Raw genomic sequence first — 27,946 nt, 5'->3', positions numbered from 1 at the left:
CGTGGCCATAGAAGGAAGTGCGGCCGCTCGCCCAATCCCCGGTGGGGGCCCTCCCGGGCACGGACGGGGCGGGCTCGGCCTTGTCTCGGCCGCACCGAGCCGTGCGCTATGGGGGGCGGCTGGGGTCAGGCTGCGGGCGGCCCTCAGAGCCCTCTGTGTGTGTGTGTGCGTGTCCGTAGCAAATCCAGGCCCTGCTGGCTCCCCCGAAGAGCGAAGATGGGGAGAAGAGGAGCAGGAGGCCCGAGAAGGAGCCCAGGAGAAGTGGCAGGGCCACTAACCACGACAGCTGCGATAGCTGCAAGGAAGGAGGGGATCTGCTGTGCTGCGATCACTGCCCCGCCGCTTTCCACCTCCAGTGCTGGTAAGGATCCGTGCTCCCGCCCTCCGGGTCCGCGTCTCCTGCAGCGGAGGCCCCCGTTCGCTGCCTGCCTCGGAGCAGGGGAACCAAACAGAGGTGTGAGCCCTGCTGGGCTCCGTGCCCTACCCCCCCGGTCCCCCTTTAAAAGCCACCGAGCCACACCTAAAACCCCATCTGGACATCTTCATGGCGTGGGCACGCTGACCCCAGGCCCTCCTTTCTTTTTGTGCCCAGAGGCCTAAGGGAGAACCCAGGCCTCAGCCTGCCCGCCGCCTTCCTCCCCCCCCCGCCACCCCGCGTCCGACTTCCCTTCCTCGCTCCTCCAAACACATCCTCGTCCCCCCCTCCACCCCCCCGGTCCCCGCCTTGAGGGGATTCACAGTGTTGTCCCTGCGCTGGGCCCGGCCTTCCCGGCGCTTCCGTGCTGCAGCGGCTGCTGGGAATAATGGAGGTTGCTGTCTCTGTGTCTCCCTGCCTCACTGTTTACAATATGGCGACCTTCCTTTAAATTATATTTTTATTCTGAGCGCCATTTTGGCTGCATATGTGACTTCCAAAGCCTTGCAGCGCTTCCTGAGTATCTCAATTGTGAAAATACTTTCCCCGCAGAAATCTGGGCCTCTGGACTTTTAAAATTGGCTCGCCTTATTTCTTTCCCTCCTTTTTCCTTCATCCTGACTCCGGAGACGTGCTTGTCTCATCCTTGGGGAACGACTGCCGTGAATTTCGGGGTAGCCAGGCCCTCTTGCTGGGAGTTGTGCAGCTTTGTTGATAAAAGCAGATCTTTTTGCATGCAAATCTGGAGCTGGAGGTGCGCGCGGAGGCGGTTGCGACGCTGTTCGGTGGAGGCTGAAGCAGGGAGGGCTCCGGGGCCTCACCTCGAGCGCTTCCCAAGCGCACGGCACAAAGCCAGCCCTCAACTTTCCGCAGCGGAGTTTTCCTCCGTTGTGCACCGGGAAATGCACCGGGGGCTGCGGTGCCCGTTCCGCTCGCTCAACAGTTGACACAGGCGGAGGGTTTGTGTTAAATTAGCGCAGCCGGAGTGGATAATGGAGTGGAGGAGGGAGCGGGGCGAGTCAAACAGCTGGAGCTCAGGCGTACCGAGTATTCTTCCTTAGGGGAGATTTTTTAACCGCATTCCTTTCTCTCTTTCATGCTTTGGAGCTTTTTGTTTGCCACCCCGTTACAGCTGTCTCCTCTCTTTACTTATTTTTTACCTATTCCTTTCTCTTTGCTCGGTGGTTATGCCGCGTTTGTATGCTAATTGCAGGTCTCTGAACACTTATTAAACTGATTGCTGATACCGGGAAAACTGAATGTGTGGTCGCAGTTGTGCAGGGAGTGTCCCGTTAGCAGCACGCAGCCAGACCAGCCCAACAATGCTGTAGCAAGCAGCCATGACATCATCCCTCCTGCCCCGAGGAAGTGCTGCTGGTGGTTGGGCACATCCTCTGCATTTACTAGAATGACACCGACGTTTTCTTCCTCCGACCTTCTCTGTGGGCTTTAATTTAAGGGCTTTTTTCTTACACTGGTTGGAGTCGCTTAAAACTCGGTGTTTGCTTGCAGATGCTGTTGAGTGCATCCTGAGCCTTCTCTCGCAGAGGCTTCACGCTTGTGTTTTCAGATGGAAGGGCCGTGACTAATGCTGCAAAGTTTCTTAATTGACTCCGAATCCTGGCTCATCCTAACTGTAAATGAGTCCACTCTGCGCAAGGCGAAATCTGGCTACAGTTCATGACTTAATTTGGCAAGATTCTTGTAGCCAGTGGGAAATGGTCATGTAAATCAGACATCTAGAGAGGTTTGGCTGTGCTCAAGTTGGTTACAGGATAATTACAAAAATTCTTTGGCTAACTAGTCACCCTTCAGGACAAAAGCAGAAGGTGCAGCTCTGGTTATTCCTTCTCGCTTTTGTTGTTCCCTTCCTTGGGCTATCTCTGGGCGAGCACTCAGGAACAGCAGAAGCCCCGGCCTTGCCGAGGCCTTGGAGCAAACCAGGTAGTCTCAAAGCAATGCTTGGCTTTTATATCCATGTTTTCTTCCCTTCACCTTCTACATCTTGCTTAAAGTAAACTTCCGTTCAGGATATAAACTCAGGCATAAAGGCAGCACTTGAAACTTCCTTTCTGCCTTTTTTAATTATTGTTTTTATTTAAAGAATAACAGCTGTAATGCAATGCTTGCTTAAGTGATTTTGAATAGCAGTTTAGCTATACTGGCTGAATTGTGTTGGCAGCTTAACTGTTCTTTTAATATTTATTGTAAGCTTTAGTGCTAGGTTGCATTTATTATCCGTATAGCAAAAAAAAAGAAAAAAAAAAAAGAGCATTTAATTGGCCAAGGAATTGTAATCAGTCCATAAAAGGAGAGATCAAGGTGTGGTCAGCTCAGAGACGACCCCAGCTCCGTGGCCACAGACCAGTTTCGTTTCTGCCTACATAGAAACGATGCTCCACGGCGCCGTGCTGTGTGAACATGCTTGCTCAAAATCCCCCAAACTTCCCAAGTGTGATAGCACCACGCCCCTCTGATGGGAAATTACAAGTTATGTCGATGCACAGTGGGAATGGCTGCTCTCCTTGGGGGTGGAAGGGCCATCCTGGTTCAGCTGTTGGGGTTTCAGCTCTTCTCACAACGCGAAGTCGCTGCTTTGATGTAGAACTCCTCCAGGTACTGGTGAGAGAGGATGGAGGATGCTGCTGGGGCTGTGGGCTGGCTGCAGATAAAGGGCCTGGTGGGAGAGAATGGGAAAGTGCAAAACTCCTTCAGGTTCAACACCTTTGGGTTATTGTCTTCAGGTTTGAATTTCCAGAGTGTTTTTTCCTCTCCTTGGAAACAGTATGTGATTTTTTTTTTTTTTAGCTCCCAAGTCTGACTTTGGTTGTGCTGTTCAGCTGGAACCTGCTGCTTGGGTGATGGGGCAGTGCACGTTTTCATTCTGATGTTGTGTCTTAACTCAGGCCCCTGCCTTCCATCTTCACACATTTGAGAAAAAAAAAAAAAAAAGTTTTATTTTCCAGTACTTCTGCTATTCATCCCCATCTACATCCTCCTCCTGGATGTGTGATTGTTAAAGTTCCCTTTATTTTCTTACGCCTGTTTGCAAAGCGAGCGATGTTGCAAATTCATTCCAGCCTCAGTGGAGGATTAGAAAGGTCCCTGGGAGAGGAAAAGTTTAGTTAGCAAGCAGGGGGAGGGGAGGGGAATAACACAGCCCAGTGTTGTGCTTCTTTTCAAGTCTCGCTGCCTGAGCTGCTGCGTGGAGGAGCCCGCTCAGAGCCGCTCACCCAGTGAACGCCGCTGTTGCTGTCCCTCTTGTGATTGTGTGCTGCTGAGGAAGCACTGCTAATGGGGCAGAGTGACCTGAGCTGCCCTAAACCCACCAGCTGCCCGTCGCAGTGAGCAGGCAGTGCCATGCAGTGATGCTGCCCGGCGGTGGGCTTCCCTTTGCTGCATCTGTGGCTCTTCTGGGAGAAATACACCGCGTCCCTCCTGGGCCCTGCGAGCTCCATCAGCCTTCCTGCAGCACTTGCCTCTTTGTGTTTATATTTGGAGCGTTTGGCTCCGTTTCCTCTCCGCTTTGGCAGTCTTCTCCCGAGAGCTGTTGTCGAAGAACTGGAGTAACAGAGCTGCAAAGAGAAGTAGACGAGGCTAAGCTAGCCTGAGTTTTGCATATTTTCTGTGAGTCACATCAGTTAAACTCTTTGCACGTAGAATGGAAAAACGTTGTGTTTAACTGTGGGACATTAGTAACTCTTTCCCTACCTTATTCAGGTCTAAAATGTCCTGCCTTATCTCGGCATTTGGTCTAGCTGTGATTTTTGCATAAATATCCATTCTGTGTGGGGGGCGAGGAGGAAAGCATTAGCCTGGCTATTGTCTTTGCTATTCATGCCCCTCAGGTGGTGCTTTGGCCGCCTCAGGCTTTCAGGTGAAGCTTTGAAAGGCCCAAAGCATCTACAGGGAGCAGCAGGGCGGCCAGAAAACTGCCCTGGAGGCTGACTTAGCCCTAGGAGAAGTGAGGAGTGGGCAAGGCAACAGCTTTTTGTGCATCTCTGGTTCTGGCATTTCAGAACTGTTGGGGCCACTGTAGTCTAGATCCCAAAGCAGAAGGAAGCGGTTGCTCTGGCCTGGTTTCTCGGTGCAGAGGGTCACTGCGCATGTGCCTGCAGATGTGGTAACATGATCGGTCTTGGCAGTTCTCTGAAGCAGAGTTGTACCAATGTAATCTTTCGCTCTCCTTATTTTCGTCCCTAAATCTCTCGCTGCAAAACCAGATAAGGTCAACTTAAACGTGCGACCTTAAGCTGAGGGCACCGGGAAACCACTGATAATAAGGACTTCATGAACTAATCTCATTCTTTTTTTTTTTTTGTTTTGTTTTGCAACCAGCAAATCACAATTCTCACCCGCGTGCGCTCGTGTTAAACCGAGCGTGAGCGCATTCAGCAGCGTGGGCAGGAGCGTGGCACTCGTGTGGCACCGTGGGTCACTGCTGCTCCCGGCGTCACAGCAAAGCAGGGAGCTCGCAAGGCAGTGGGATTCTCTCCGTATCAACAAGGGGGATGTTGTAGCTGCTTCACTTACGCTTTGTCTTCAGGCGCAGCCCGGCGTTATGTCAGACATCCGTAATCTGAAGGGCGCGGTGCGAGGCCGTTAATAAGGAAAGTTCTCCGCCGTGTTGTCCCTTGGCTTGGGAAGGTGCCGGTTTTATGCTGACCGGGATACATGGGGCTGAGAAGTCTTTTATTTTTTTCCTGCTGTTCTGGAGTCGGTGTTTGAGTTGCCCCGAACAAGCTGCGTTGGTGGCAGCGGCTCATTGGGAAGCAGCGCGCGTGGCCTCGTTAGCTGCTCCTCCTGCTCTGTCAGACCTGCAGGCATGACTCACGGGAGCGTTTGAAAACGTGGAAAGGTCTTCCCAGAGGAATTCCAGCTCCTCTAGGCATTTGCAAAGGAAATTCTTAATTGGATTAGGTTCATAATGCTAATCTGCTAATGACTGTTTGTTATGGAGATCCTAGCGCTATCCTGTAAATATATTCACCTTAATTTAGCTCGCCTTGTGCCTTTTTATCGCGCACAAGCTCAGTGCTGTTGAGATTATACAGCTGCCTGTGGATCTTACAGCTGGGAATGGGAGAAGGACCACTGTGCGTGGTACACAACGTGGTGTGATGCTCTCCTAATTCTCACTGCTCTCTGTTTCCCAGAGCTGCTTGAGGTGGGATAGGAAATGGGCAGCAGCAGGGGTGGATGTTAAACTGTGTCGATCCTACAGTGAGTCAGTGGTAGGTGGCAGTTCTTGAGCCTCCCCTGTGCTCTGGAGCCCTGTTGCTCCTCAGGTGGGTAGCAAGGAGCAGGAATCCACTGGGAAGCAAGCAGCAGTTACTTACAGGAAAGAGATGTATCTTCCTGAAGGCAAGTGTTGCAAAGTCTGAGCCTTCAGGGAGCCCTGCCTGTTGGAATATAAATCACATGTGAGAATGACTACCTGTTTTTTTTTGCTTTTTTTTTTTTTTTAACCACTCCGGAAGTAAGCTTGGACTTCTGAAAACGCTAATGTATCTCAGAATATAATACAGCTTTGTTCTAGGGATATGGAGTGCTGGATTCAAAAGTATCTTGCCACGTCAAGTTACTGGCGGACGCTGCGATTTTACGATGCGGTCAGATTGTCAGAGGCAGCTTTTCCTTAGAGCAGCCCGTGCACGGTGCCTGCAGCCCCGCAGCAGCTAGATGCCTGCCCAGCTTTTGGAAGGAAGGCTCCAGTGTCTCTGTCAGCTGAGTAAAACTGGTATAGTACCTTCCCTTTAATGAAGGAGCTGATGGGTATCAGCGGTCAGGTGGTTCCATACCCTTTTAGGGTGTGGAGTCAATGCTTCCTAGAGTCAAAAAACGAAGGAGGGAAAAAAAAAATGCTGTAAATCATTCTTGCAGTCGGTGTGTCAGATCTCCAGCACAAAAAGCATCTCGGGCAGCTGGGGGAACCGCAGCGCCGAGCCCAGCTCTAACCTATTTCTGCTGACGTCTGCTCTGCACGAGTCACTTGAAGTAAACGAGATGGAGCTGGAGATTACCGACTTTGAACCCCGCAGAAAGCAGTGGCCTGAGGATGCAATTTGGCAGGCTGAAAACCCCATGCTGAATTCCTGGCAAGCGGGAGTGATTGGTGTGAAACACCTGCCTCCAGCCTCTGACTTGGGGCAGGCGTCACGTGAGCTTCCCGGAGATCTCGGGCTAGAATAGCAACAGGAGCAGGATGTGAAGGTGATCGGGAAAGGCAGAAGGGATTTATACCCTCTCTTAGGGTTTTGCTGGGGTGGGAGTGGAGGGATATTTTTATTGCTCTTCATTTCCCTTTCCTCCCCGGTGTTCTCGGGAAAGCCTAGCCCACACGTAGGTGTCGGAATTATACCTCGCTTGTGTCTGTGTGAAACTGAATTCATATTTTTGCTTTTATGGTCTGTGTGTCAGCTTCCTCTGATGTGCTGCTTTCTCTGCTTTTGGTCTCTCTTTGCCACCTTATTGCTTCCGTCCTTTCAGCCCCTCTCCTTTGAACACGCTCGGTATCGCTGGGGCTGAATGCGTTCACCTTTCAGAAACCTCTCAAACCCGTGTTTTCATTTTTTTTTTTTTTTTTCAGTAGAGCTGTCTCTTCATTTATTGTTCTTCCGAGACAAAATTGGGTGAACTGGCTCTCACTAGAGCTCTGTTGTTCCTCAGCCCCGTTTCTTTTCCCTGTTGCTTCCCTATGTGTCATCCTGCTTTGAGAAGATGACTTCTAATCTGTTAAGAAGATGGTGCTATAGAGATCTGAACACTTGATGAATGTGGCCATTGAATTCAGGCTATTGTTACCATTGTCTGCGGCACAGGCACAAGGAGTGGTGCATGGGATAGAAATAGGTTGTGCAAAATGTCTGAATTTCAGAGTGTGAACCAAATTTTCCAAAGTCAACAAGTCTTATTGACTTCTGAATAGCGATACAGAGCCAGACAGTTCACGTGCAGGTATGTCCCTAATCACAGAATTCAAAAGCAGCCAAGCCAATTGAGAAACAGAACAACACCAAACAAAAGAAGGCGACTGGAGGGCGCGTGTTTCTTTCAATCACATTTATTTATATAGATACATACTTACTTTTGTATATGGAAATCCAATATCTTAAAAAACCACTTTTTTCTTTATTTTTTTTCTACTGTTAATGAGAGTAATAGCTAATGGCTTGCCTGGGGACCGGTCTCTGTAGGCCAGGTCCTTCCTATGAATAGAAGCAAGCAATTACATCAGGGGATCACGTGTTTACCTGCGGCTTAACCGCTTTATTGGACACTCCTGATTGTCAGGTCCGAGACAAAAAGCTGCACTTTACCATATGCAGGAAGAAGAAAGAAGCATGCAATGAATGACGCTTTGGGATGCAGCGTACCTGGCGACATAGAGATGTTAGCATGCCTTAATCTTTCTGTGCTTGCCTCTTGCTGTCTGGCTGTATCACGGCGTTTTAATCCCGCGTCTGTTCTCTGTCTGTTGCTCAGCCCTCATTTCTAACTCTGTTTGAAAGATGCGTGCTGAGCAGAGGCACTGTTGCAGATGATGGGATGATTGGTGTCGTGTGAAACGGCCATTTCTGTTCTCCTCCTTACCGAGTGGCAGCCAAAGTAATCACATGCTGACCTGTCTGGGGTGTCCATCTTTCCCTGCTAGATGTACCAACATCTCCCTGCCTCTATGGACACGTTCAAGGCTTTGACTTCAGAGCAAACAAACTGAGCTGACTGCTGTTAAGCTTTTTTCCACTCGTTTCCTCTGGGGAGGGGAATCTGTACTACAGATAAAAGTACAGCAGCTGATGCTTGGCCGTTAACATGAACTGCACTGCTGGCTGTAAGTAGGTATAACATATGCAATATGTGAGCCTACTGGAGTCCAGAAAACTCTGGACTCTTAGTTTGGATGTGATCAGGTCATGCTTAGAGGTTGCTGAAGAACTGTGCTGAGCTTGTCTGAAGTTTGGTGATCCCTGCTGTGGTGCTTGTGTTCAGCAGCAGCATTGCTGCTTGCACTCCTGAGCATCAGAACTGTCCATTTGAATGAGTTTGAAGAACTTGCTGTAGAACTTCACCGGTCCATCTGTGTCGAGGAGCCATCTGGATGCTACCGGAACAAAGGAGAGCGCTGTCACCGTTCCTAATAATTACCTTTAGGGTAATGAAGTCTTGCTTCCATCTCCGCAGAGAATAGTAAGCTCTTTGACCCAAGACTTGCAGCAGGAAGTTGCAGCAAGGAAGAACCTGCCCCAGGCTGCAGCTGCTGCCTGTGCTGTGGGGTTTCAGTCTGCGGCAGAGGCTGCAGGCGCCGTGTTCCAGGTGTCCTTCTGCAGGGGTTTGGAGCAGCTGTGTGCAGAAGCGTGTAACTTGGGCTCGGTAACGCTGTTTCAAAGAGCTGGATGCGTAAATGATGCAACCTCCTCTGTTTCTCAATGGGCGCTTGTAACGCGCGGACAGTGCGGTTGGTTTCCTGGTTTGTTTTCGTTACGGCTGCCATTGAGGCCCTGCTGTAGGAAGCCAAGGAGCCTTGTTCTTTATGAAGCCGGTGGAACAGCTGGACCTCTATCCATCACTGGGATAAATAGGATCCAACAGCAGAGCCGGATGTTTCTTCCTCTTGTCTTACTGGCAAACGTAACCAGCATCCTTCCTTGTAAGCCTGTCATTGAGGCCTGGTGAGGTAATTAGAAGATTTTTGCTCAAAACAACTGAAATCGAAGAGAAGTTGCTGAAGAAATCTCTGCCAGGCACCAGGCCGTCTTCCTGCTGCCATTACCCTGCGAGCTGCCTGTCCCCAGAGCTGTCAGCCTGCCCGCAGGCGAGATGGCCACCGGGAGTGCCACGTGGAAATAGCTCCCAGTTTGCTGCTCGCTGCTTCCTTTGAGAGCTGAGCCTGGTTTGTGCTGAAGAAGGTGCCGTCCTTCGAGCATTTGTTTACTTATTTATCGAGGTCAGCAAAGTAAGGAGTAATGATGGGGGTGAGACGAACAGCGGGCATCTGATCTGTGAGAGCTGCAGAGTGTGAAATTAAAAAGCAGAGTGGCTTCGTGCTATTGTTTGCTGGAGAAAAAGCTCCCAGCTCGCAGATGGCTCCCGAAGATTTTTGATTTCATCGCGGCCATTTAAATGTTGTTTGTGAAGCACTGCGTGATAGTGAGACTATGTGAGATAGCCGAAAGGTTTACAAGAGCCAACCTTGGCAACATAAATCTGATCTGAATTTCAAGAGATGCCACTTAGCTTTTCCCAAAGAGCCGTGAGGCTGGTATTAGGCAGTTGGGTATCGCTGTAGTGGCTTTGGAGTATGCGACGATCAACATCTCCTTCAATTTCCAGAGGCTTTGTAGGAGTTGTTCTTCCAGATGTTTGTGTGGACGTTAACTTTGAAGGTCACTTGTTTTTTTGGTTGGTTTTTTTTTTTTGGAGCTGTCTTTGTCTTGAATTCAGGAACGTGTTTGTCCTCTGGGCAGATTTGATTCAGGTCGTGCCGAACCCTGCAGGTAAAAGAGCATTGGCCACCGTGACGACGAAACGGGAAGCTTTGCAAAAGGAAGGTTGGGCAGGATTGTGCCGAGGAGCTGAGCGGAGCGATGCGTGCTTCCAGGAGATGTGCTGTACCCGGAGATCACGTTGGTGCTGCACGGCTCGGGTCCTGCTGGCAGCAGGCTCCAGCGGCTGGAGGGCTGCATGCTAATGAACGCCTGAAGGATGGGGGAAAGCGGCCGCGTGCTCCTGCCAAAGCGCTGCTCCTTACCTTGGTGGTGAAGACCAAATGCCTGGCTCGGATTTAAAAATGAGTTCCTCTTAACGCTTACGGTAAAAGGTTGAGGAATGTGGTCATAACTAGTCAATTAGAACGGCATTCTTCAGCGCTTCCTTGGCTTGATGTTAAGGCGCAGGAAATGCTCTTTCCGTGCGGAGGGGCCGGCAGTCCGGGTGCAGCATTCATCAGTCTTTGTTAGTGCAGCGAGCTGCCTTGATGAACAGTTCATTAACCAGGAGAAGCAGAATCGCTCTTTTAATGCGCTGCTGTGGCGGGCAGGCCTTAACAGCGAGCACAAAAACTCGGGGGGTGAAGCTGGGAGCTCCAGCCTCGCCGCCGCACTGACGCTCATCTTTCCCCCTCCTTTGGGAAGAAGCATTCCCTTAAATGCTGCTTTGTGAGAGCTTTATTTAAGGTTACTGTATACACAGGATCGCATAGTTGTTGAGAAGATAGCTCAAATATTAAAAAAAAAAAAACAAAAACATGCCAATAGCATGCACATTTAGGAAGAAACCACGTGCATATTTTGGAAGAAACCCCTTCTAGCTCTTCTAGGCACCTCTGGAGGTTTGCTGCGGTATTAATTTGTTTTGTTATACAATATGTAAGGTGAAGGTAACAGTTAAAACCAATGCCCCGAGGCCCTGGCAGCGCGTGGCTGGCTGGCACGGCGCTGGGCCAGGGCAGGCGTGTTCCCAGCCGTCAGGGCACGCTCGGCGGCGGCTTCAGAGGCGTGGATCCACCAGGAATAAACCAAAGTCTGCGGGTTCCTGGTCCCCGGGGTGCTGGGAGGGGATGGGCCAGGCGGGTCCGTGCTGAATGTATTGCAGACCTAAGGGCTCTGTTTTTAGTGGGATTAAACCCGAGCCGTTGCAGGACCCACCTTGGGACTGAGGCTGCGGCAAGCACCTGGAGATCGTCCGTTCCGCTCCTTCCAACCCCTCTCCTCGCTGCTATCAGCAGAAGATTAGTTTGGGGCAGGGGGGTTGACGGCTTCAGGCAGGCATTTGAGGCTTCCCGGGAAGCAGTTGATAGTCGGGGCTTTGGTGCTGTCGTCTAGAGCCTGATCTCTTGTTCATCCAAGCCCTCCAGGAAATGAGAAACATAAGCTGCAGGTATGTTGCTGCGTCTCCGCCGAGCGCTGCCTTTCTGGAGCGCCCAGAACGTTGAGGCCTCTGCAACCCTGCTCCTCAAAATGGCTGCCAGATGTGTTGGCTCCGCAGAGCTCCCGTGAGCCTGACACCACCAGTGCTGAGGTTGTTAGCAGCTCCGTCCTGGCGGCGTTCTGCCCTCAGGCCTCCGGCAAAGCGCTGCAGGGCTGAGCGCGCCCACGGTGGCCGCGGCACCTTTGTCAAAGCAGCGGCGCGCGCAGTGCTGGGACTCTGTCTAAACAAAAGAAGCGCGTTTGTTTTTCTAGCTCAAGCGTGGGAGCCTGGGCCGGGACACCCTGTGCGATTCCTCCGTGCTGGGGAAGCTGCAGACTGGCTGCCTCTGCTTGTCTGGCTTCTCAGCGGGGCTGGTGAGCTTCGTGCCCTTGTGGCCCAGCTCTAGGTGTCCCTGTTTGCTGCAGTGGGGTTGGAGCAGGTGGCCTTTAAAGGTCCCTTCCAGCTCAAACAATTCAATGATTCAAAGTCATTGCTGCCGATGTGGGAAAAGGGAGCTGCCAGGCCCTGCGAGAGCGCATCCGTTGGGCACGGGGTGTAACCTTGCTTAGCTGACTTCGTGTCATTATCTCCAGCATCGGAAGGCAGAGCTTTTAGAATTGTATTTTACAGCCATGCTGCATGGTAACTAGCTGTTTATCTGACGGCGTGGATGTTTCTCTTGCAGCAGTCAGCAGTTTGCTGAAATAACAGAACTTAATGATAAGGAGGTGTTGGAAAGTACTCGAGCTAGTAGGATTTGTAGGGGAAGTGTAGCACCCAACATATGCTGCTCTGCCTTTAACTGAGGAAAGAAATTTTCTCAAAATAGTCCTCCTTGCTCCTTCATCTAATTTGCTTTGATTTATTTCTGGAATCAAAATGAGAATGTCCTTTTGACGTGGTGCTGCTTTTATAGTGAGTACAAGTCCATGTGAGTAGGATGCATCTTGTGCTTCGTAGGCGAGGCAAGCTGTGTATGGTGACACTTACTGAGGGTATTTGGGCTGTCTTAAGATCAAAGGTGGTTCCCACCATGAGGTTGGTGTGCCCAGGGATGGAGTGCATGAGAAGCACCGAGTTAAAGGAGGCCTTAGGGTTAGGAGGAGGTGTATGTGTGGCTCAGAAATAATTGTCCATTTCTCTTTGCTGTTCAATACTAAGGCTGGACTTCTGGAGCATTCCGTGCAGTGGAGATGAAATGGATGTCACGGAAGACTAACGTCACTGGTGACAGAGCTGCCCTGACTCGGGCTACGTGGAGATGAGATGTTCCAGAAATAACAGTAAAGCATTGCTTTGTGTTTCTCTTGCAGCAACCCTCCGCTCAGCGAGGAAATGCTGCCTCCAGGGGAGTGGATGTGTCACCGCTGCACCGTGCGCCGAAAGGTAAAGCCTCTTGTGAGAAGCGTGCTCTCTGCCTTCCGACTGACCGTAGTTGTGTCATCTCCTCTCCCCTTCATGTCAACGTACCTAGTGCCAGAGTGGCCCTTTATGCTCGCAGTTATGAAGGGCTTTGCTAGGCAGGCTTCAAGAAAACCAAAGCGTAGCAATGAGGCCATCCTGATGGTTTTGTTTCCAAGAACCACAAAACGGAAGCACCTGACTTGTTTGTGTCAAGCTCTGCCTTTTAAACTGCTTTCCTTTTCTCCTGTTATGGGTAAGAGGGAGAACTGAGGCACAGAGGGAAGGGCTCCCATGCTGGAGGAGGTGAGCTGCCTGCAGGTGCAGCAGGAGTGCTGTTAATGCAGCTTCAGCATCAGGGTTGTGACTGTGGTTAACGTGTGTGGGTTTTTTTTGTTTTTTTTTTTTTAGAAATGTGACTTCACAGCAATTGCACATCAGCAGAGGGTGAAATCACAGCGAGTTGTGATTTCCTGGGCTGCTGATCAGGATGGGGAGATGACTGAGCAAGATTGTGGCTTGTCTTTTTTGCCGTGGTACTCTTTGTCCAGGAAACTGTCTTGCACAATATAAACATCTTATCACTGTGACTACATGAGGCTGCGTAACAGAGGGCTTAGAAACTTGGCCCAACTATCTAGCAGTTGTTCCCTTGAAGTGACACTTAAAGTAGATCTAAGAAAATATTGTATTCAGCCTTTTGTTACCGAAGCAATTCCCTTGTTATGTTTCCAGGGTGCTGTCGAGGCATCTGCTAACAGCAAATATGAAGGTCACCAATGTAAAAATAATAATATAAACTTCAAAAACGCAGCACCAAGAAAAAGACCTCTCTGTGTTGAAAGTCTCTCCTTTTACAGACCGTTTCATAGCGATGGGCTAGATTGGTGCTGGCAGGCACTGGAGCATGGTACTAGGCCATGCAGCTGCCCCTCCCCTTGCAAAGTGCCCTTCTCAGTGATTGCAGTGTATTGTTTTCCTCTGCTGCACTTCTCAGTGCCCACCTTGTTCGTGAGTCCCGGTGTCAGGAGATAGCAGAGTGTTTTTTATGTTGTGCTTGTATTCTCCAGCTGACCTTCTCATTCTGTAATGGGTTTGGATGCACTGCCAAGGTTAATAGACTGCATCGGCAATGAATGACCTACCATGGAGATTCTCTCAGTGTTGGCTAGCAAAGTAAACAGAGTTGTCTGATCAGACAAGTACTTAGGGCTAGATGCTGTGAAATATTGTCCTGATCTGGACTCAAATACGGCTGTCCTGAAAGGAGAGAGGCACGTTAATGTTCCTGCCCATGCTTGGTGTTCCCTTCAGCTGTTTTGTCATCTGTATGTTTTTGTCATCTGCAGTCAAATTGCTTTTGCTAGGTCAAGGCTTTAGTGACTTCACGGGTGAAGTTGTAGTAAGTGGCTCAAGCTTTTTCAGATGCTGTTTGTCTTCGATTGCTTATTTGTCAAGGTTGATGTGCTTTCTTTGTGGCCTCCATGATAAGCCTGCCTATTCATGTCGTGCAGAAGCGAGAACAGAAGAAAGAGCTGGGGCAGGTAAATGGATTGGTGGACAAATCTGGGAAAAGGACCACCTCCCCAACCAGTGACGCAGACCTGTTGGACAGGTCTAGCAGCAGCATCAGGGCTAATGCGCATGCCAGGATCTTGGAAAGGAGAGCAAGCCGGCCTGGCACTCCCACATCCAATGCCAGCACCGAGACCCCCAACTCAGAGCAGAATGATGTGGATGAGGACATAATTGACGTGGATGATGACTCTGCCATTGCAGAAATGGACTGTGGGCAGCCCCAGCTGAAGCGACCCTTTGAGCTTCTTATTGCTGCTGCCATGGAAAGGAACCCCACGCAGTTCCAGTTGCCGAATGAGTTGACCTGCACCACAGCACTTCCAGGTGAGCAACGGGTTGCCCGGTGTTGGTGGAGGTGTCTGCAGTTGCATCCTGCTGCCATCTTGCCTTTTTTCGCTCTCCACTCCTTGGTGGTGGTGACTTCAGTGTTACTGGTGAAAGCAAAAGGTGCAGTACTGCCCTTGGTCCTCACCCAGCTGTCCAGCAGTCCTCATCTAACTGTGCAGCAGTAGGTGGCCACTGGTTCCCCAGAGTATGGGGATGCTGCTAGTAGCTCCATCAGCACTTGAAATAGATTCTTCCTGTGTTCAGCCAAGTCTAGACCATCAATCTGAAGAATATTCCAGTTGCCCAATTACTTGATTTTAACTCTCGGTATGATAACTTGTATCAAGTAATGACTTAATTCTTTCAGTGACTCCCTATACGTTAAGCTTGAAGTATGCCTACCCTCAGAGCCAATCTCTCTGTCACTTAAATCTAGATTTTAGTGGTTGATAAGTGCTCCTTAAGCAGCTCCTTTTTGGCTTTTCTGTTTGCTTCTTCCTGAGCTAATCATACATATCTACAAGGAAGCAAATCTCTGCCGTGTGGGTAACCCAAAGCTTTTTTAAAATTTACTTTCAGGTACTAGCAAGAGGAGGAGAAAGGAAGAAACCACAGGAAAGAACGTCAAGAAAGCACAACACGAGTTAGACCACAATGGTTTGGTTCCCTTGCCAGTCAAAGTCTGCTTCACATGCAACAGGTACTTAACTCTTCCAGGGAAGCTGTTTGGTGCAACTGCACCCTTCATGGAAGCAAAGTTCTTACTGAAAAAAAAAAAAAGTGACTGACCTCTTACCTTTCCCATTTTCCTTCTCTACTTACTTACAATCTTCTACACAAATAAGGGGATAATAATCTTTGCTAAATAACAGATGCTTAACGACAGGTGTAGCCGTGACTTCTGCAGTATTGCATGGCTGTAAAGGTTTTAAAGTGTAGCCTGAAGAGATTGAGCCATCTTGCCTTTGGTATTTTCCTACTAAGAAAAAATCTAAAGTGGCAGTGGTTTAGAAAGCGGAGATGCTTGTTTATGGTTCATAAAGAAAGAATGTGAAGAGGTGACCTTTAGGAAATAGAAATATACAGAGAGAGCTATAAGCCCAAGGCAAACAGGAGTATTGTGCTGCGATGGTAAATCTTAAAACTAGTGTAAAGTACTGCTATGTTTTTTATGACTGCAGAAAACAATTGCACAGATATATCCCGACTCAAAATGTCAGCAGAACCAAAAAAAAACCTATTTTGGGAACCCAGGCAGGGTGAGTTTTCTGGAAAAAAATTGTAATAGCCTAAGTCTGAGACTTCCTTTTGATCTCTAAGTCTTGCTCTCTAAACAAAGCCACTTAAAACCACTGCATAAGGTCAGCTTGAGAAGTTGCATACGTGAATCTGACAGGTGCTTGCTGCTTTCCAGCACCAGCATCTCCTCCTTCTTTTGGACCAAGAAGCCCTCATGTCTTTGGGCAAGTCCTTTCACCTCAATTGGGCCTTGCAGAATGTCCATATAGATCAAGTTACAGCTCCGAAGCTTAATTTTAGATGCGAGTAACATAGCATGTGAGATTTGGTGGGGAAAGATAAGCTGAAGTGGTTAGCCAAGCTTGCCCTGCACGTTCACTTTATGCTCTCTGTTCTCCGTGGGGAAATAAGATGTGGCTCTCTCTTTGCAGGAGTTGCAGAGTGGCACCTCTAATTCAGTGTGATTATTGCCCACTTCTGTTCCACATGGATTGTCTGGAGCCACCTCTTACTGCCATGCCTCTGGGTAGATGGATGTGCCCAAATCACATAGAACACGTGGTGGTAAGCAGGACTATGATTGCAGTATGGTAACCGGATGCTGGAATGGAACCTGGCAGGTCCATTAAAGGACAAAGTACAACAAATGTAAAACAGCTCCTGAGCTCTTATTGCTCCCTGTAACGCTTGTAAAGCTCCTGCTGCAAGCAACACGCTCTCCAAAGGAATATGATGCTCCTCTCTGCAATAAAATATAAAGATGGGGGAACTCCTTCCTGTAACTGAAGCTGACAGCTCAGAGTGTGACTCACTGGCAGTTTGTCTGGTTTTCAGACTGGACTCCTTAAGAGATGAGCTTCCAGAACTGTGATACAAAGCAGCACAGTGCTACAAGTAGGGGAAGTCATTCTTTGCATGCTTAACTCAAAAAAACGTTCATTCTGAGCGAGTGCTTTCATTTGTGGAAAAGCGTTGTGCTTGAGACAAAATACTCAGGAAACAGGGGGCTGGAACAAAGGGCTTGTGCCCAGAGAAACTGCTTCTGAGAGCACTGATGCTACTTAGCAGGCCTCTGAGTGCTTTTGTATTCACCTCCAGCAATGTGCCCTGTAACAGAAACGGTTAGTGCTGCAGGAAGCAAATAGTCTAAAGCAGAGCTGATGCTGTACTGCCAGTGCTGCAAGGCATTATGACAGTCTTAGGGTGCCTTAGTGCCCTGCAGATCCCTAACTACTGTGGCATTATCTGATCACCCAGCTGAACCAGAAGAACTTGACCCTGAGTAATCGGTGCCGAGTATTTGACCGGTTCCAGGATACCATATCTCAGCACGTTGTCAAAGTGGATTTCTTAAACCGAATCCATAAGAAACATCCTCCGAATCGCAGAGTTCTTCAGTCAGTGAAGAGAAAGGGTTTGAAGGTGAGTGTCAACGAGTAGGTCTTGGTGAAACTACCCGTGTACACGTGTTAGTTTGGAAGGGAAACCAGCATGCCCCATAGGGATAGCCTTGTTGGGGCAGGAGAAGGAGTTGGGGACTGAATGAATGTGTTGGTGAGAGGTCTGGAAGTTGGCAGTCAGAGAAGTTATTTTCACTGCAGGCTTAAGAAGCTCTTTTTTCCAGCACCCATGATGATCAACTATGAGAAGTGAACCTTGAAATCTAGCACAGGCATAGCAAGTACAACATAAAACCAAGTGAAGGTGGCCCTAGAGTCAGAATCTGGGCTGCAGTGTTCCCTGTTAAACCCCGAGGAACATGTCATTTTTCAGGCGTTCTGGTAGAAATATGGGTATCTTAAATGTTTCCCTTTTTTTTTTTTTTTCCTTGCCTTTTTCTTAGCGTGGCTTTCTTGTGCTGGAGCCACTATGTTATGCTGAAGTCATGCCTGACCTGAGGGAATGAAACCTATTAATTTCAGCATAGCTGTATCAATTTAAAGTGCTCGGTACTTGAAACTTCTAATGTATTGTCTGCAGGGTTCCTCTGGGTCAGAAAACACCAAACACAAAGCGCAGTGCTGGTTAGGCACTTAATTTAACAAGTCATTCTTGAGTAATTGTTCTCATGTGTGATCTTCTTTCTCTCCAATGTAGGTTCCTGATGCTATAAAGTCCCAGTACCGGCTTCCACCCCCGTTACTTGCGCCTGCAGCAATTAGAGATGGCGAGCTGATCTGTAACGGGATCCCCGAGGAACCCTTGCAGAAGCACCTTTTGAACACTGAGCACTTAGCCAGCCAGACAGAACAACAGGAGGTAAATGAAGTCAAAATGCTTAGACTGTGTCTGTAGTTGCTTTGGTACAACAATCTTTTTTCCCTTTCAGTTGTGATCAGAGCAGTTGTCTAGGAAACCAGTCTCAAAATCGTGTTTCTGAAGGTGATGGCTTGTCTTCTTTCTGACACCCATTGCCCATTAAAACTTCATTTTGGTTTTCCAGGTGAAATGTAGAGCTCCTCATTTGACGCTTCAGGAAAGTGGTGAAATATTCCTCTGGTCTTAACAGTGTCATTGAGGGCTTTCTGTCTAGATGTCATTTTTATTTCCTGGCTGAGAGGGCATAACTTTCCAATCTGATTATGTAAGGCCGCTCTCTGACACATTTGCTTGTGTGTTAATGTCACATTACTGGGCTGCATTTTATTGCTCATAACCAAAGATTTCTAAATCGAGCTCAAACGAGTGTTTAAATGTTGTAGGAAATCTCTTGCTGGACTCCACGATGCGAAGGCATGTAGCCCGAGTCCTGATAGCTGAGGCAGAGTTCTTATGTATGGCGTGTGCACACTGACCACGAGGCTTAAGACTTTGAAGAAGTCTTTTGGACATCTTCAGCCAGGTGTAGAAGAACAGCCGCTCTCCTCCCTTGCATTGGCAGGTGGCTCCCCGTAGCATGAGTTAAATCAGCGTTTCTTTCCAGCGTGCTATGGAGTAAGCAAGAGGGTTTTGTTTGGAGGGGAGCCCGTGTTAGTGGAAAATGTGAATGTCACTAGCTGAAGAATTCACAACGCTTTCAGTGTGGAGAAAGGGAAAGGTTTGGGAGCGAGGAGCTGTCTGCCCCCTCCTGTAATCTCAGCTCCCCTGTGTACTGAGCACTGCGCTGAGATGAGCGGTGCTTAATTTTGGATGCACATCCAAAGCCTTCTCCCAGCACTCCCCTGCAGCTGCTGGGTGCTCTGCAGCAGGCAGGCAGCTGAATCCCTTTGAGCCGGGTGAGCTTTGGAGCGCTGCCTGCCTGCAGAGCTAACGTGCGGTTTCTTTTCCTTCCTCCCAGTGGCTCTGTAGTGTTGTTGCGCTCCAGTGCAGCATATTGAAACATTTATCTGCTAAGCAGATGACTTCGCTTTGGGACTCTGAACAAACAGAGAAGGCTGATATTAAGCCTGTTATTGTGGCAGACGGCGCGCTCGCCAACCCTTACCAGGCAGCTGACAAGGCACCCACACCTTCCCTCTATTCCATGTCATCCTGCACCTCAGGGATTACCACCCAGAATTCCTTGAGTTCCTCACAATCCCAGCAGACTTTGTCACAGGAAGATGTCAACTGCAGCTCCTGTCTAGATAAATCCAAGAAGGTGTCTTCTTGCGGGACTTCTAACGGGCCGACAGCCTCTGATGTTAAAGTAAATGGTCCTCATTTCTATGGCGTTTCGTCCGAACCTTCAGCACAGTTGACTGACTCCCAGAGGCTGGTTGGAGCTGGTAACACAATACCTGTTTTGTCTCATCGGCAAACGTGGCCCAGGCCCCTCACGCCCCCAGCCACTTGCGGACTTCTGAATCACACGATTGGAACCATTGTCAAAACGGAGAACGTAGGAGGACCCGTTCCTTGTGCACAAAGGGGTTCTGTGCCAGTCACAAGTATGCCTACTTCCATCTCGAGTTCCTGTGCCAGCCTGGAGACCACCAGCACTTTGCAAAGGAAGAACGTGCAGACACAGATCGGACCGCCGCTCACAGCGGACCTGCGATCCATGGGCTCCCCTCTGACTGCCACCAGGGCTCTCACCCCTCCCCAGGCTGCAGGAGATGGGATCTCGGCTGTTGGATCCACAAACAGATTCTGTTCACCAGCACCACCTTCAGGTAAGCGCCCAGCTGCTGATCTTGGCCCTGGGGTGGCGAGGTATTCCAGCTGAGTGCTGTTTCTGGACGCGCAGGCTCTCATTTAATGGGGAATTTGGCTTTCTGTGGAGAGCAGGGTGAAGGTTCTCAAGTCTCCCCTGTCCTAGGTTCCTTCGCAGGAGCTGTGGGATGTGTGTCCCTGAGAGCAGAGTTCTGTCCTCAGCATCAAGATGGTGGATCAATAGTTCAGCTCTGGGAAGATGCAGTAGATTCCAGTCCCTTGGCTGCTGGCTCCCTGTTCTGACAATGGTCTGCTCCAGTGCTGCTATAAAACTGCCAGTTGGTTTTAGAGCACTGGTTGAATTGCCAGACAGGCTTTTTCCCAAGCAGCTCTGGCCCTTCTGATGCTCTGCTCTTTGTTCTAGTGATGGCTCTGTCCCCTTATACTGTCTGCAGCTGCGCAGCATTATTGTTTGAGGACTGAGACTTGAGAAGTTGTAGCACGTTTAGTACCTGTGACTCTGCTCACACAGGGTAGCTATGAACTGGATATACCACCTCTGTACTGGGTTTTACCCTAAAACCTTGCTATTCAAGGGCACAAACCCATTCATCAATGTAAAAATATCAAGTGAAAAACATTGAGAGCTGAGGGTGTGAGAGTAAATACTCTTAATTCCTACATTTTTTTTGCTAGAATGAGCTTTCACTTCTCCTTTTCCCTCCCCCCTACCAGCTCAAAACTCAAACCATTAAACCCTGCGTGCAGGTTGGGTTTGAAGCAGGCGGCGGAGCTGCCTGTCACCGCTCTTGTTGCAGTTGTAGCTGCTCGGTGCGGGTTTGGGCGGAGTGCAGGAGGCAGCATCTCCTTATTGTTCTTCTTAAAATCCCTCTTGAGTAACTTCCGAGCTTCAGCTTGTGCTTGGAAGCGGCTCCCAGAGCAGCTGGCCTCCCTGCTTATTGCTGAGCCAACGCAGTCACTCTGGGGCAGCTGGTTTGTGCCCTGCTTGGAAACACGGGGCTGGGAGGCCTTGAGGTGCAGGAGCACTGCACACACGATGTGGTTTCGCTGCTGCTTGAGGCGTTCAGTAGTTTAGGATCTACAAAATGGGTATCAAAATATCATTTGGGGGTAGTTTCTATCGGGACAGATGTAAATGTTTTTAGGTTTTACTGCAATGAAGTGGGTGCACATTGGTTGCTGGGTGCAACGATACGAATGATCAGGAGCTTTTTTTCCATAAGCTTCAGGCTTAGCATAGTTCTAAGCAGACCAACGAGAGGAGAACCGGTACCAACCCTGCAAAAAAGGAGTGTTGCTTCCTGGCATTCACTGCACAGATGCTGCCAGAGCAGTGGGGTTTTATTTTGTGAATGGTGCATTCTGCTCATGACGGTCACATTCCTACCAGTGAGCCGCACCCCGGGGTTGGTAATTGTCCAGAAATCAAAAGGTTGAGGCAAACGTGCTTTTAATGCGTGTTCAGACCTGGGCAAGCTGCTTAGCAAAGTGCTCCGGGTTTAGCAAGCTGGTTCAGCTCTGGGGGCTCGGTGCTCATCGTCCAGTGCCTGTAGTACGACATCGCTTACATCTCTCATCGCTGCTTCTTGGATCAGGGAGCTGGGGGCTCAGCTGTTTTCAGTGCAGAATTCCTCCAGAACTGAAAGTGATAGAGGCTGAGAGAGCTGGTGCTGCGTTCCAGGCACACACTGACCCTTGTGCGAGGGAAGAAAGCTTGTGGTCTCTAACCGGGGCCCATTTCAAAGCATGGCTCTGAGCAGAATTAGTCATTCCGAGCAGCGTGGAAGGCAGGAGCAGCCCGAGGGCTGGGCGCGTGTCTCACGGACGTCACGGTGACATATCTTCTCTGCACCATCTCTCCCTGTAGATGGTAAGGTCAGCCCCAGCACCTTATCCATAGGAAGCGCTTTAACTCTACCCTCATCACTCACTTCGAGCTCTGCAGCTATGTTGGACCTCACCAGTTCCCTGAAAGCGTTTATGGATGGCGGTGAGTATTCGGTTGATCAGTTTCTGTTGGCCCTGCGTGTTTGCTTCCTGGGCTTTTTCTCTGCTTAAGGAGTTCCAGAGATAAGGAAGGGTTACAGTCAGGTGAGGGAGGGGCAGGATATACATTACCTTCAACGTGTCACATGCTTCCCCACTTGTAGTGTTGCCAAGGCAGCGAGTCCAATGGTTTCTGCCTGCAGCTTTTCTGAGGAACAGCAGCCTGGGCTGCTTTCCAGGTGGAATTCACATGCAGGAACCTGCAGCCCTGCCGTGTTGTGGTGCTAGCTGTGCTCCAGAGGCGTTCCCAGCGTGCACAGAGCCCGGCATCTCCACGCCTTGCAGCTGAGCAGTCTCAGGAGTCGCGATGCTTTACCAGCTCTGCTCGTTTCCTGATTGATTCCTGCTTCTGTCGGTCTTCTCCTGGACTGGCTTAGTTTTTATTTGCCTTTTGTTGCACTTGGCAAGAATTGCCATATCTCAGCGCAGTGACCTCAGGAGGAGGAGGAGATTGCTAACCAGCAGTCATCCATAGCACAGCGAGGCAGGCTGTTGCCAGCGCCTGTTTCTCAAGTAGAGCCTTTCTGGCAATGCCAGTGTGGTGACCCTCTTTTCGTGGGTGAATCCCAGCCGCTCGGCCAGACCACCCCTCTGCTATCAGGAAGGGCCGTTGTGTCTCTGCTTCTTCTGCTTGCTGATTTAACTGTTGCTGGTGCCAAGAAAACTTGGAAACAGAGGTTAGCCAGCCTGCTTTTGCTACCAGAAGGCAGATCTCCACAGGGCTTTACAACTAGAAGTACTTCAAAGCTATCGGCAACAGATCTGCTTTAGAGCTTGCTAATAATCCTGTCTGAATTACCTTGTTTTGGTTAACTGACCCTGCCGTGAGAGCATGTGACTCAGGAATGAGCATATAGCTGCTTCAGAGGTGTTACTGCTGCAGCGTGAGGCTTTATGACCAGATAACGAAGCTTCAGGAGGAGGAGCCAACCCACTGCCCAAAGGGGCCATGTCTGCCCCCACAGACTTGTTGATTCTGAGCTGAAACAGCAGCTTTTCAGCTTAGCAGTCCTTGTTGCCCTGAATTTCTGAGCCCTGAACTTCTGCTAGCTGCCTGCGTTGCAGCTTTGTAGCCATAGCTGATGCCCTCCACGTACTGCTCTCCTGAGAAGTGAGAGACCACCTGTGTGTAACGTTCTCGATACTGCAGGGATTGTCAATCCTTGCTGTTGCAGCAAATGGCGAGTTGGAAAGCAGGACTGTTAAATCCGCTGCAGCTCAGATGGCACCTTTCCATGAATAACTTTACTAATTGCTTTTTGTTTGTTAACAGAGATTGAGATAAATATGCTGGATGAGCAGCTGATCAAGTTTCTGGCCTTGCAAAGAATACATCAGCTCTTTCCTTCCAAAGCTCAGTCTCTAGCAAGCAGTGTCAGTGCCCATCAGCAATCTCCTGTGGCAAACCACATTGAAGGTAAGAGCAGCCCTAGAATAGCTGGGTTATGTTGAGCCTTATCCTTCTGGCACTTCTGCCTGTTCCTTGAAGGAGATCTTCACTCTTCCTTTGGTATCTGCTTCATGCTGCCTTTCTTTCCTTGCATTTCCTTCTCTGGATATCTGCTGACCAGGAACTCCTCCAGCTCCCTCTGCTAAATTGTTGTGCAATGCTAATACCTTTGATAACACTTCAGTGGACCTTCTGATTTTCTGAAGGAGATCCTTAGTGAGGTTTTATATTACTCATCTTAGAAACAGCACGAGATGGGAAGGTTCCATTGTTCCCCTCCCCCCATCTTTGAGATGGGCAAGAGAAATATGTTTAAGACTGATCTGCTGATAATCTCCACAGCCCTGAGTTCAGCACTGGTCACAGGTATCAGCGTTACTAACACCTCAAGCTGCACGGGGAGCGTGGCTTCCCATTCCTCTGCGTGCAGTCATTCAGTTTAATCTGCTTTCAAGCACTAACTGGACAGCCTTGTGGTGGGAACAGTTGTCTGCTCCCCCTCTGCTAGGCCTGGGGCTGAAATATCTAAGATAAGATCTTTGGAAGCCTGCTGGCGTGGGTAACCTTCTTGTGAAGCTCTGTGCTTGCCTGCTTACTTGCTGCTGTAGCATCACAGCGTTCTCCAAATGCTTTGTCCATCATCTTTTGAGCACTGCTGTAGGACGCAGCACCTGTGATCAGAGCTGCTTTCCTGTGCTGCTCTGAGCCAACCAACTTCTGGAAATTCTTCAGCGCTCTGCCTCCCAAAAGGCAGCTTGATGCTGTCTTAACCCGCGGCCCTTTCTGCTCAGGATGGATGCATCCAGCTGACTGTTCAGCAGTGATGGCAGTAGATCTCAAACCTTTTGTGAGCCCTGTTGAGTCAACAGAGCCAGGCAGCTGAAAGGACTTGTGCAGAGCAGCTGTGCAGAGGTGGGAAGCTGCACATTTCAGCTGTGCCGAGTGCTGCACGTCCAGGGATGCCACTCGGTGTGGCCGTTGTTCCTGATGTAGGTGACTCTGCAAGCAGTCTCGTAATCCTCGTGTTCTGCTCTTTGATTTCACACTCTTGGCATAAAACTGGCCTGCAGATGTGGTGTCAGAAGAGGCTCTGTGTATAAGGGGCTTATCTCCAAGAGACAGCTGCTGAAATCCCGACAGCCCTGCGCGGTCTGGAGTTTGATATCTGTTCCACAGAAAATGATTTTCTGCCCAGTTAACACGGGTGTGTGAGAATGATTTGAACCTGGCTGCACTGGGGGTAACCTGAGGGGGTGAAGGAGTGTGCTCAGTACGTCACCCCGTGCTGGGAACGGGGTTAATCCCTGGACAAGGCTGCTCAACCCCTGTGCCTTTCCTGCAGCTCCTCTAGAAGCGCAGCTGTGAATTTGGTGACGTTCACCAGCACGGGTTTCTGTAAGTTGCACTTTGCCAGCAAGGCGCAGGTCTGATTACCCAGGGCAGGAGGGGTGCAGAAGGAAGCAGGGAGCAGTGAGCTTCTGTTCTCAGCATGGCTCCGTGGTGCGTGCTCCGCAATTGCATGGCTTCTGTGGGTGACTGGGAAGAGCGATTCTCCCTGATGACCAGTGAAAAGATGCTTGATCCACAAACGTTCCTGGAGGGCTGGAGAGCTGGAGCTGAGGCTAAAGCTGTCTGCATCCCCCCTAGGATCTGCTGCAGATGCTGGCATCGAGCAGCCCGTGTAGCTGATAACATTGTTCAAGTGCTTTCTCTTTATCTTGCAGCGCAAAGAAAGGAAGTGCAAGCCCGGGCAGTGTTCTACCCTCTGATGGGCCTGGGGGGTGCAGTCAATATGTGCTATCGAACCCTCTACATTGGGACAGGTGAGTGGCTTTTCCCCAGCGTGACCTCCTAGATTCAGGGTGGCTCTCCCTGGCCCTCCCCCTGTTCCCCCAGTGGGTGCTGGTGCTGGGATTCCTCGCTAACAGAAACGTGGATGTCCCCCGTCCAGCCGAATTTTTGCTGTGGGGCCGTGCCTGTGTAACCTGGCCGGCACCAGAACAGCTCTCAGGAGAGAGAGAATTAAGGTTTGCTTGCAGGTTTTGTTTCTCACTGCTCGGATCCCTTTGGCACTCCAGAATGGCCCAGTAACACCTCGGTGCTGCTCAGCTCTCCTGCGTGCAGCAGCTCGCTCTCCCTTCCCCCACTGAAACTTTGCTCGTGGCTTATCGCAGCATTATTCATGCAGGCCTGGGAGCGCGGACAAAGGCAGTTGCTCCCCTGTTGTTTTGCTAATTGAAGTTTAATTCTGTCTGTTGTTCTCCGCTGCCTGACAGTTTTCTTTTTCTCTTCCTGAAATGAACTGAGCTTTTTTGTCCTCCCCGTTGGCAGGAGCCGATATGGATGTGTGCCTTACAAGCTATGGTCACTGTAACTACGTGTCCGGCAAGCATGCCTGCATATTCTACGATGAGGTGAGCTCCTCAACCTTTCTTTGCTTGGCAGGCATGGCAGTGGGAGCTGCAGATACAGGCAGCAGGTTGCCTTTGTGTGGTGCTCCTTTATGGACTGCAGAGTAGGAGCCTGAGCTGTGAATGGTTGCACTCCAGTGAAGGCTGCGTCAGCGTTTTCTGTCAAACCCCTTTCTGAAGCACGGAGCTCTGCCAGCACGGTTGCTCTGAGCTAAGTGCTCGTGGACAAAGGCTGACCACAAGTGAGCACTGTCACTGCTGGCACCTAGGGAAAGAAAATGGCTCGATACTTTTTGACCCAGCTGATATTTAACTAAAGTTTTAGTGTAAACAGAGAGCTGCCTCTTAACTGCAATCCGGAGATGAGTTTGTTCATGAAGCAAACAGACCAGTCTGCCAATAGGAGTGCCACTGGAGATCTCTCTTAGCATGGCAACAGTCTTTCAAGCAAAGCAGGGTCTTTTATGTTACTGTTTGTCCACCGTGCAGGATCCAGGATTACCCCTGCTTTAACTGCTTCAGCCCTTCCTCCAGTGCACTGCAAGCTGCAGAACACACTCAGCAATGGGTCCTAGGTCCGGAGCTGCAGCCATCTCCTCGCAGTGGCTGATCCTGAGGGCAGGCTTTGACACTGAGCCTCTGTGCCCTGGAAGGCTTCCTGTGGCTGGCTGGGGTTGCCCTGCGGGTGGAATTTCTCCTGCTTAGCTCTGTCCACAGTTTCTGCTGCTTGCCCTTGGCAGCTCCTCTTTGGCCCTGCTCTTTGCAGCCTGCTAGGTGCAGGACTAAGGCTAAGCCCGCACGCAGCGTTGCTGTTAATGGTGTGCTTGCTGTGTGAAAGCAGCTGGAATCCATTTCCAAAGTGGATCTGTTGGTGCACCAGGTAAAACCCAGTTCTCTTCAGAACTGCTCAGACCCCCCCCCCCCCTTCCCAGATGGGAAGCACCCTGGCAAGTGGCTGCAGATGGAAGGCCAGCTGTGCTGTGAGCTACAGGCGAGGTTTGGGTTGCTGCTGTCTGAAGCTGGAAGATGTAAAACTGTTCCTGTTTAACCAGCAGCAGCAGCAGGCAGGGAGGGGTTGTATGTGATCGGTTCCTCCTTCTTCCCCTTGCTCAGAATACGAAACATTACGAGCTGTTGAACTACAGCGAGCACGGGACAACGGTGGACAACGTTCTCTATTCGTGTGACTTCTCGGAGAAGATGGCTCCCACTCCTCCCAGCAGTATTGTTGCCAAAGTGCAGAGCGTGATAAGTGAGTGTCCAGACAGCCCGGCCCCCGTCATGCCGTGGGCACCCATCGGAGGTCCCATTCCCCTCTGCTCAGCTTCTTCTTGCCTAGCTGCCAAAATGGATGCACCCGTGTCCCCCTGGGGACGATGGGACGCCTCCCGGGGCTGCCCTGGGACCGTGTTCTCTTGGGTCTGCTGCCAAATTGCCTCCAGATCTGGAGGGTTTCCTCCCGGAGCACCCCAGCAGCAGCCCCCTATGGGCCGAAGCAAGCTGCTGCCTCATGCTGCCCCGACCTGACGCGCTTTTTCTTTTCCAGAGCGACACAAAAGCAGGAAGCAGGAAGAGGAGCCGCACGAAGAAGCCGCCGTGATGAACTCGCAGGCGCAAGGGCAGCATCGGAAACCCTGCAACTGCAAAGCCAGCAGCTCCAGCTTGATAGGGGGCAGCGGGGCTGGCTGGGAGGGGACGGCCCTGCTCCACCACGGCAGTTACATCAAGCTGGGCTGCCTGCAGTTCGTTTTCAGCATTACCGAATTTGCGACCAAACAGCCCAAGGGGGGGGACGCTGCCTTAGTACAAGACATGGACTTGGAGGAGAAGCTTTCTCTGAAACCCCACCAGGTGCCCGTGCTGCGGTCCAACTCTGTTCCCTAGGAATTGGGAGGAAGAGAGCTTTGGAGACAAGGAAAACGCCCTCAGACTCTTGCCACGCAAAAAAAAAAAACTGTACAAACCTTGGTGGGATTTTTTTTCTACGTCAGCCCAGAGACTGTCCACACGCCGTTTGCATGAAATGAAGAAAACGTTTAACTTTTTTTAATTTTTCCTTTTTTTTTTTTTTTTTTT

The 27,946-nt window shown here is 50.1% G+C and overlaps 1 protein-coding gene and 1 long non-coding RNA gene across 2 annotated transcripts; both read left to right on the top strand.

The window, feature by feature from the left end:
- PHF12 (PHD finger protein 12) lies at positions 180 to 27,867 on the top strand (the record flags this gene model as incomplete). The annotated part of the gene is given in 14 exon segments (XM_021415632.1): positions 180 to 361; positions 12,637 to 12,709; positions 14,239 to 14,626; positions 15,209 to 15,329; positions 16,300 to 16,432; positions 17,126 to 17,290; positions 17,966 to 18,127; positions 19,146 to 19,962; positions 21,831 to 21,953; positions 23,283 to 23,426; positions 25,184 to 25,282; positions 25,791 to 25,873; positions 26,984 to 27,122; positions 27,417 to 27,867. Coding segments are annotated over 14 exon segments (2,967 nt in total), but the record flags the coding sequence as incomplete, so codon positions are not given.
- On the top strand, positions 368 to 10,687 carry LOC110407692. The gene is made up of 2 exons (XR_002443992.1): positions 368 to 6,155; positions 6,299 to 10,687. It is a non-coding gene; the product is annotated as an uncharacterized LOC110407692 (long non-coding RNA).

This window comes from Numida meleagris, chromosome 18 (assembly GCF_002078875.1).
Source record: "Numida meleagris isolate 19003 breed g44 Domestic line chromosome 18, NumMel1.0, whole genome shotgun sequence".
NCBI classification, from domain to species: Eukaryota; Metazoa; Chordata; class Aves; order Galliformes; family Numididae; genus Numida; species Numida meleagris.
This window is presented reverse-complemented; position numbering and strand designations above follow the sequence as displayed.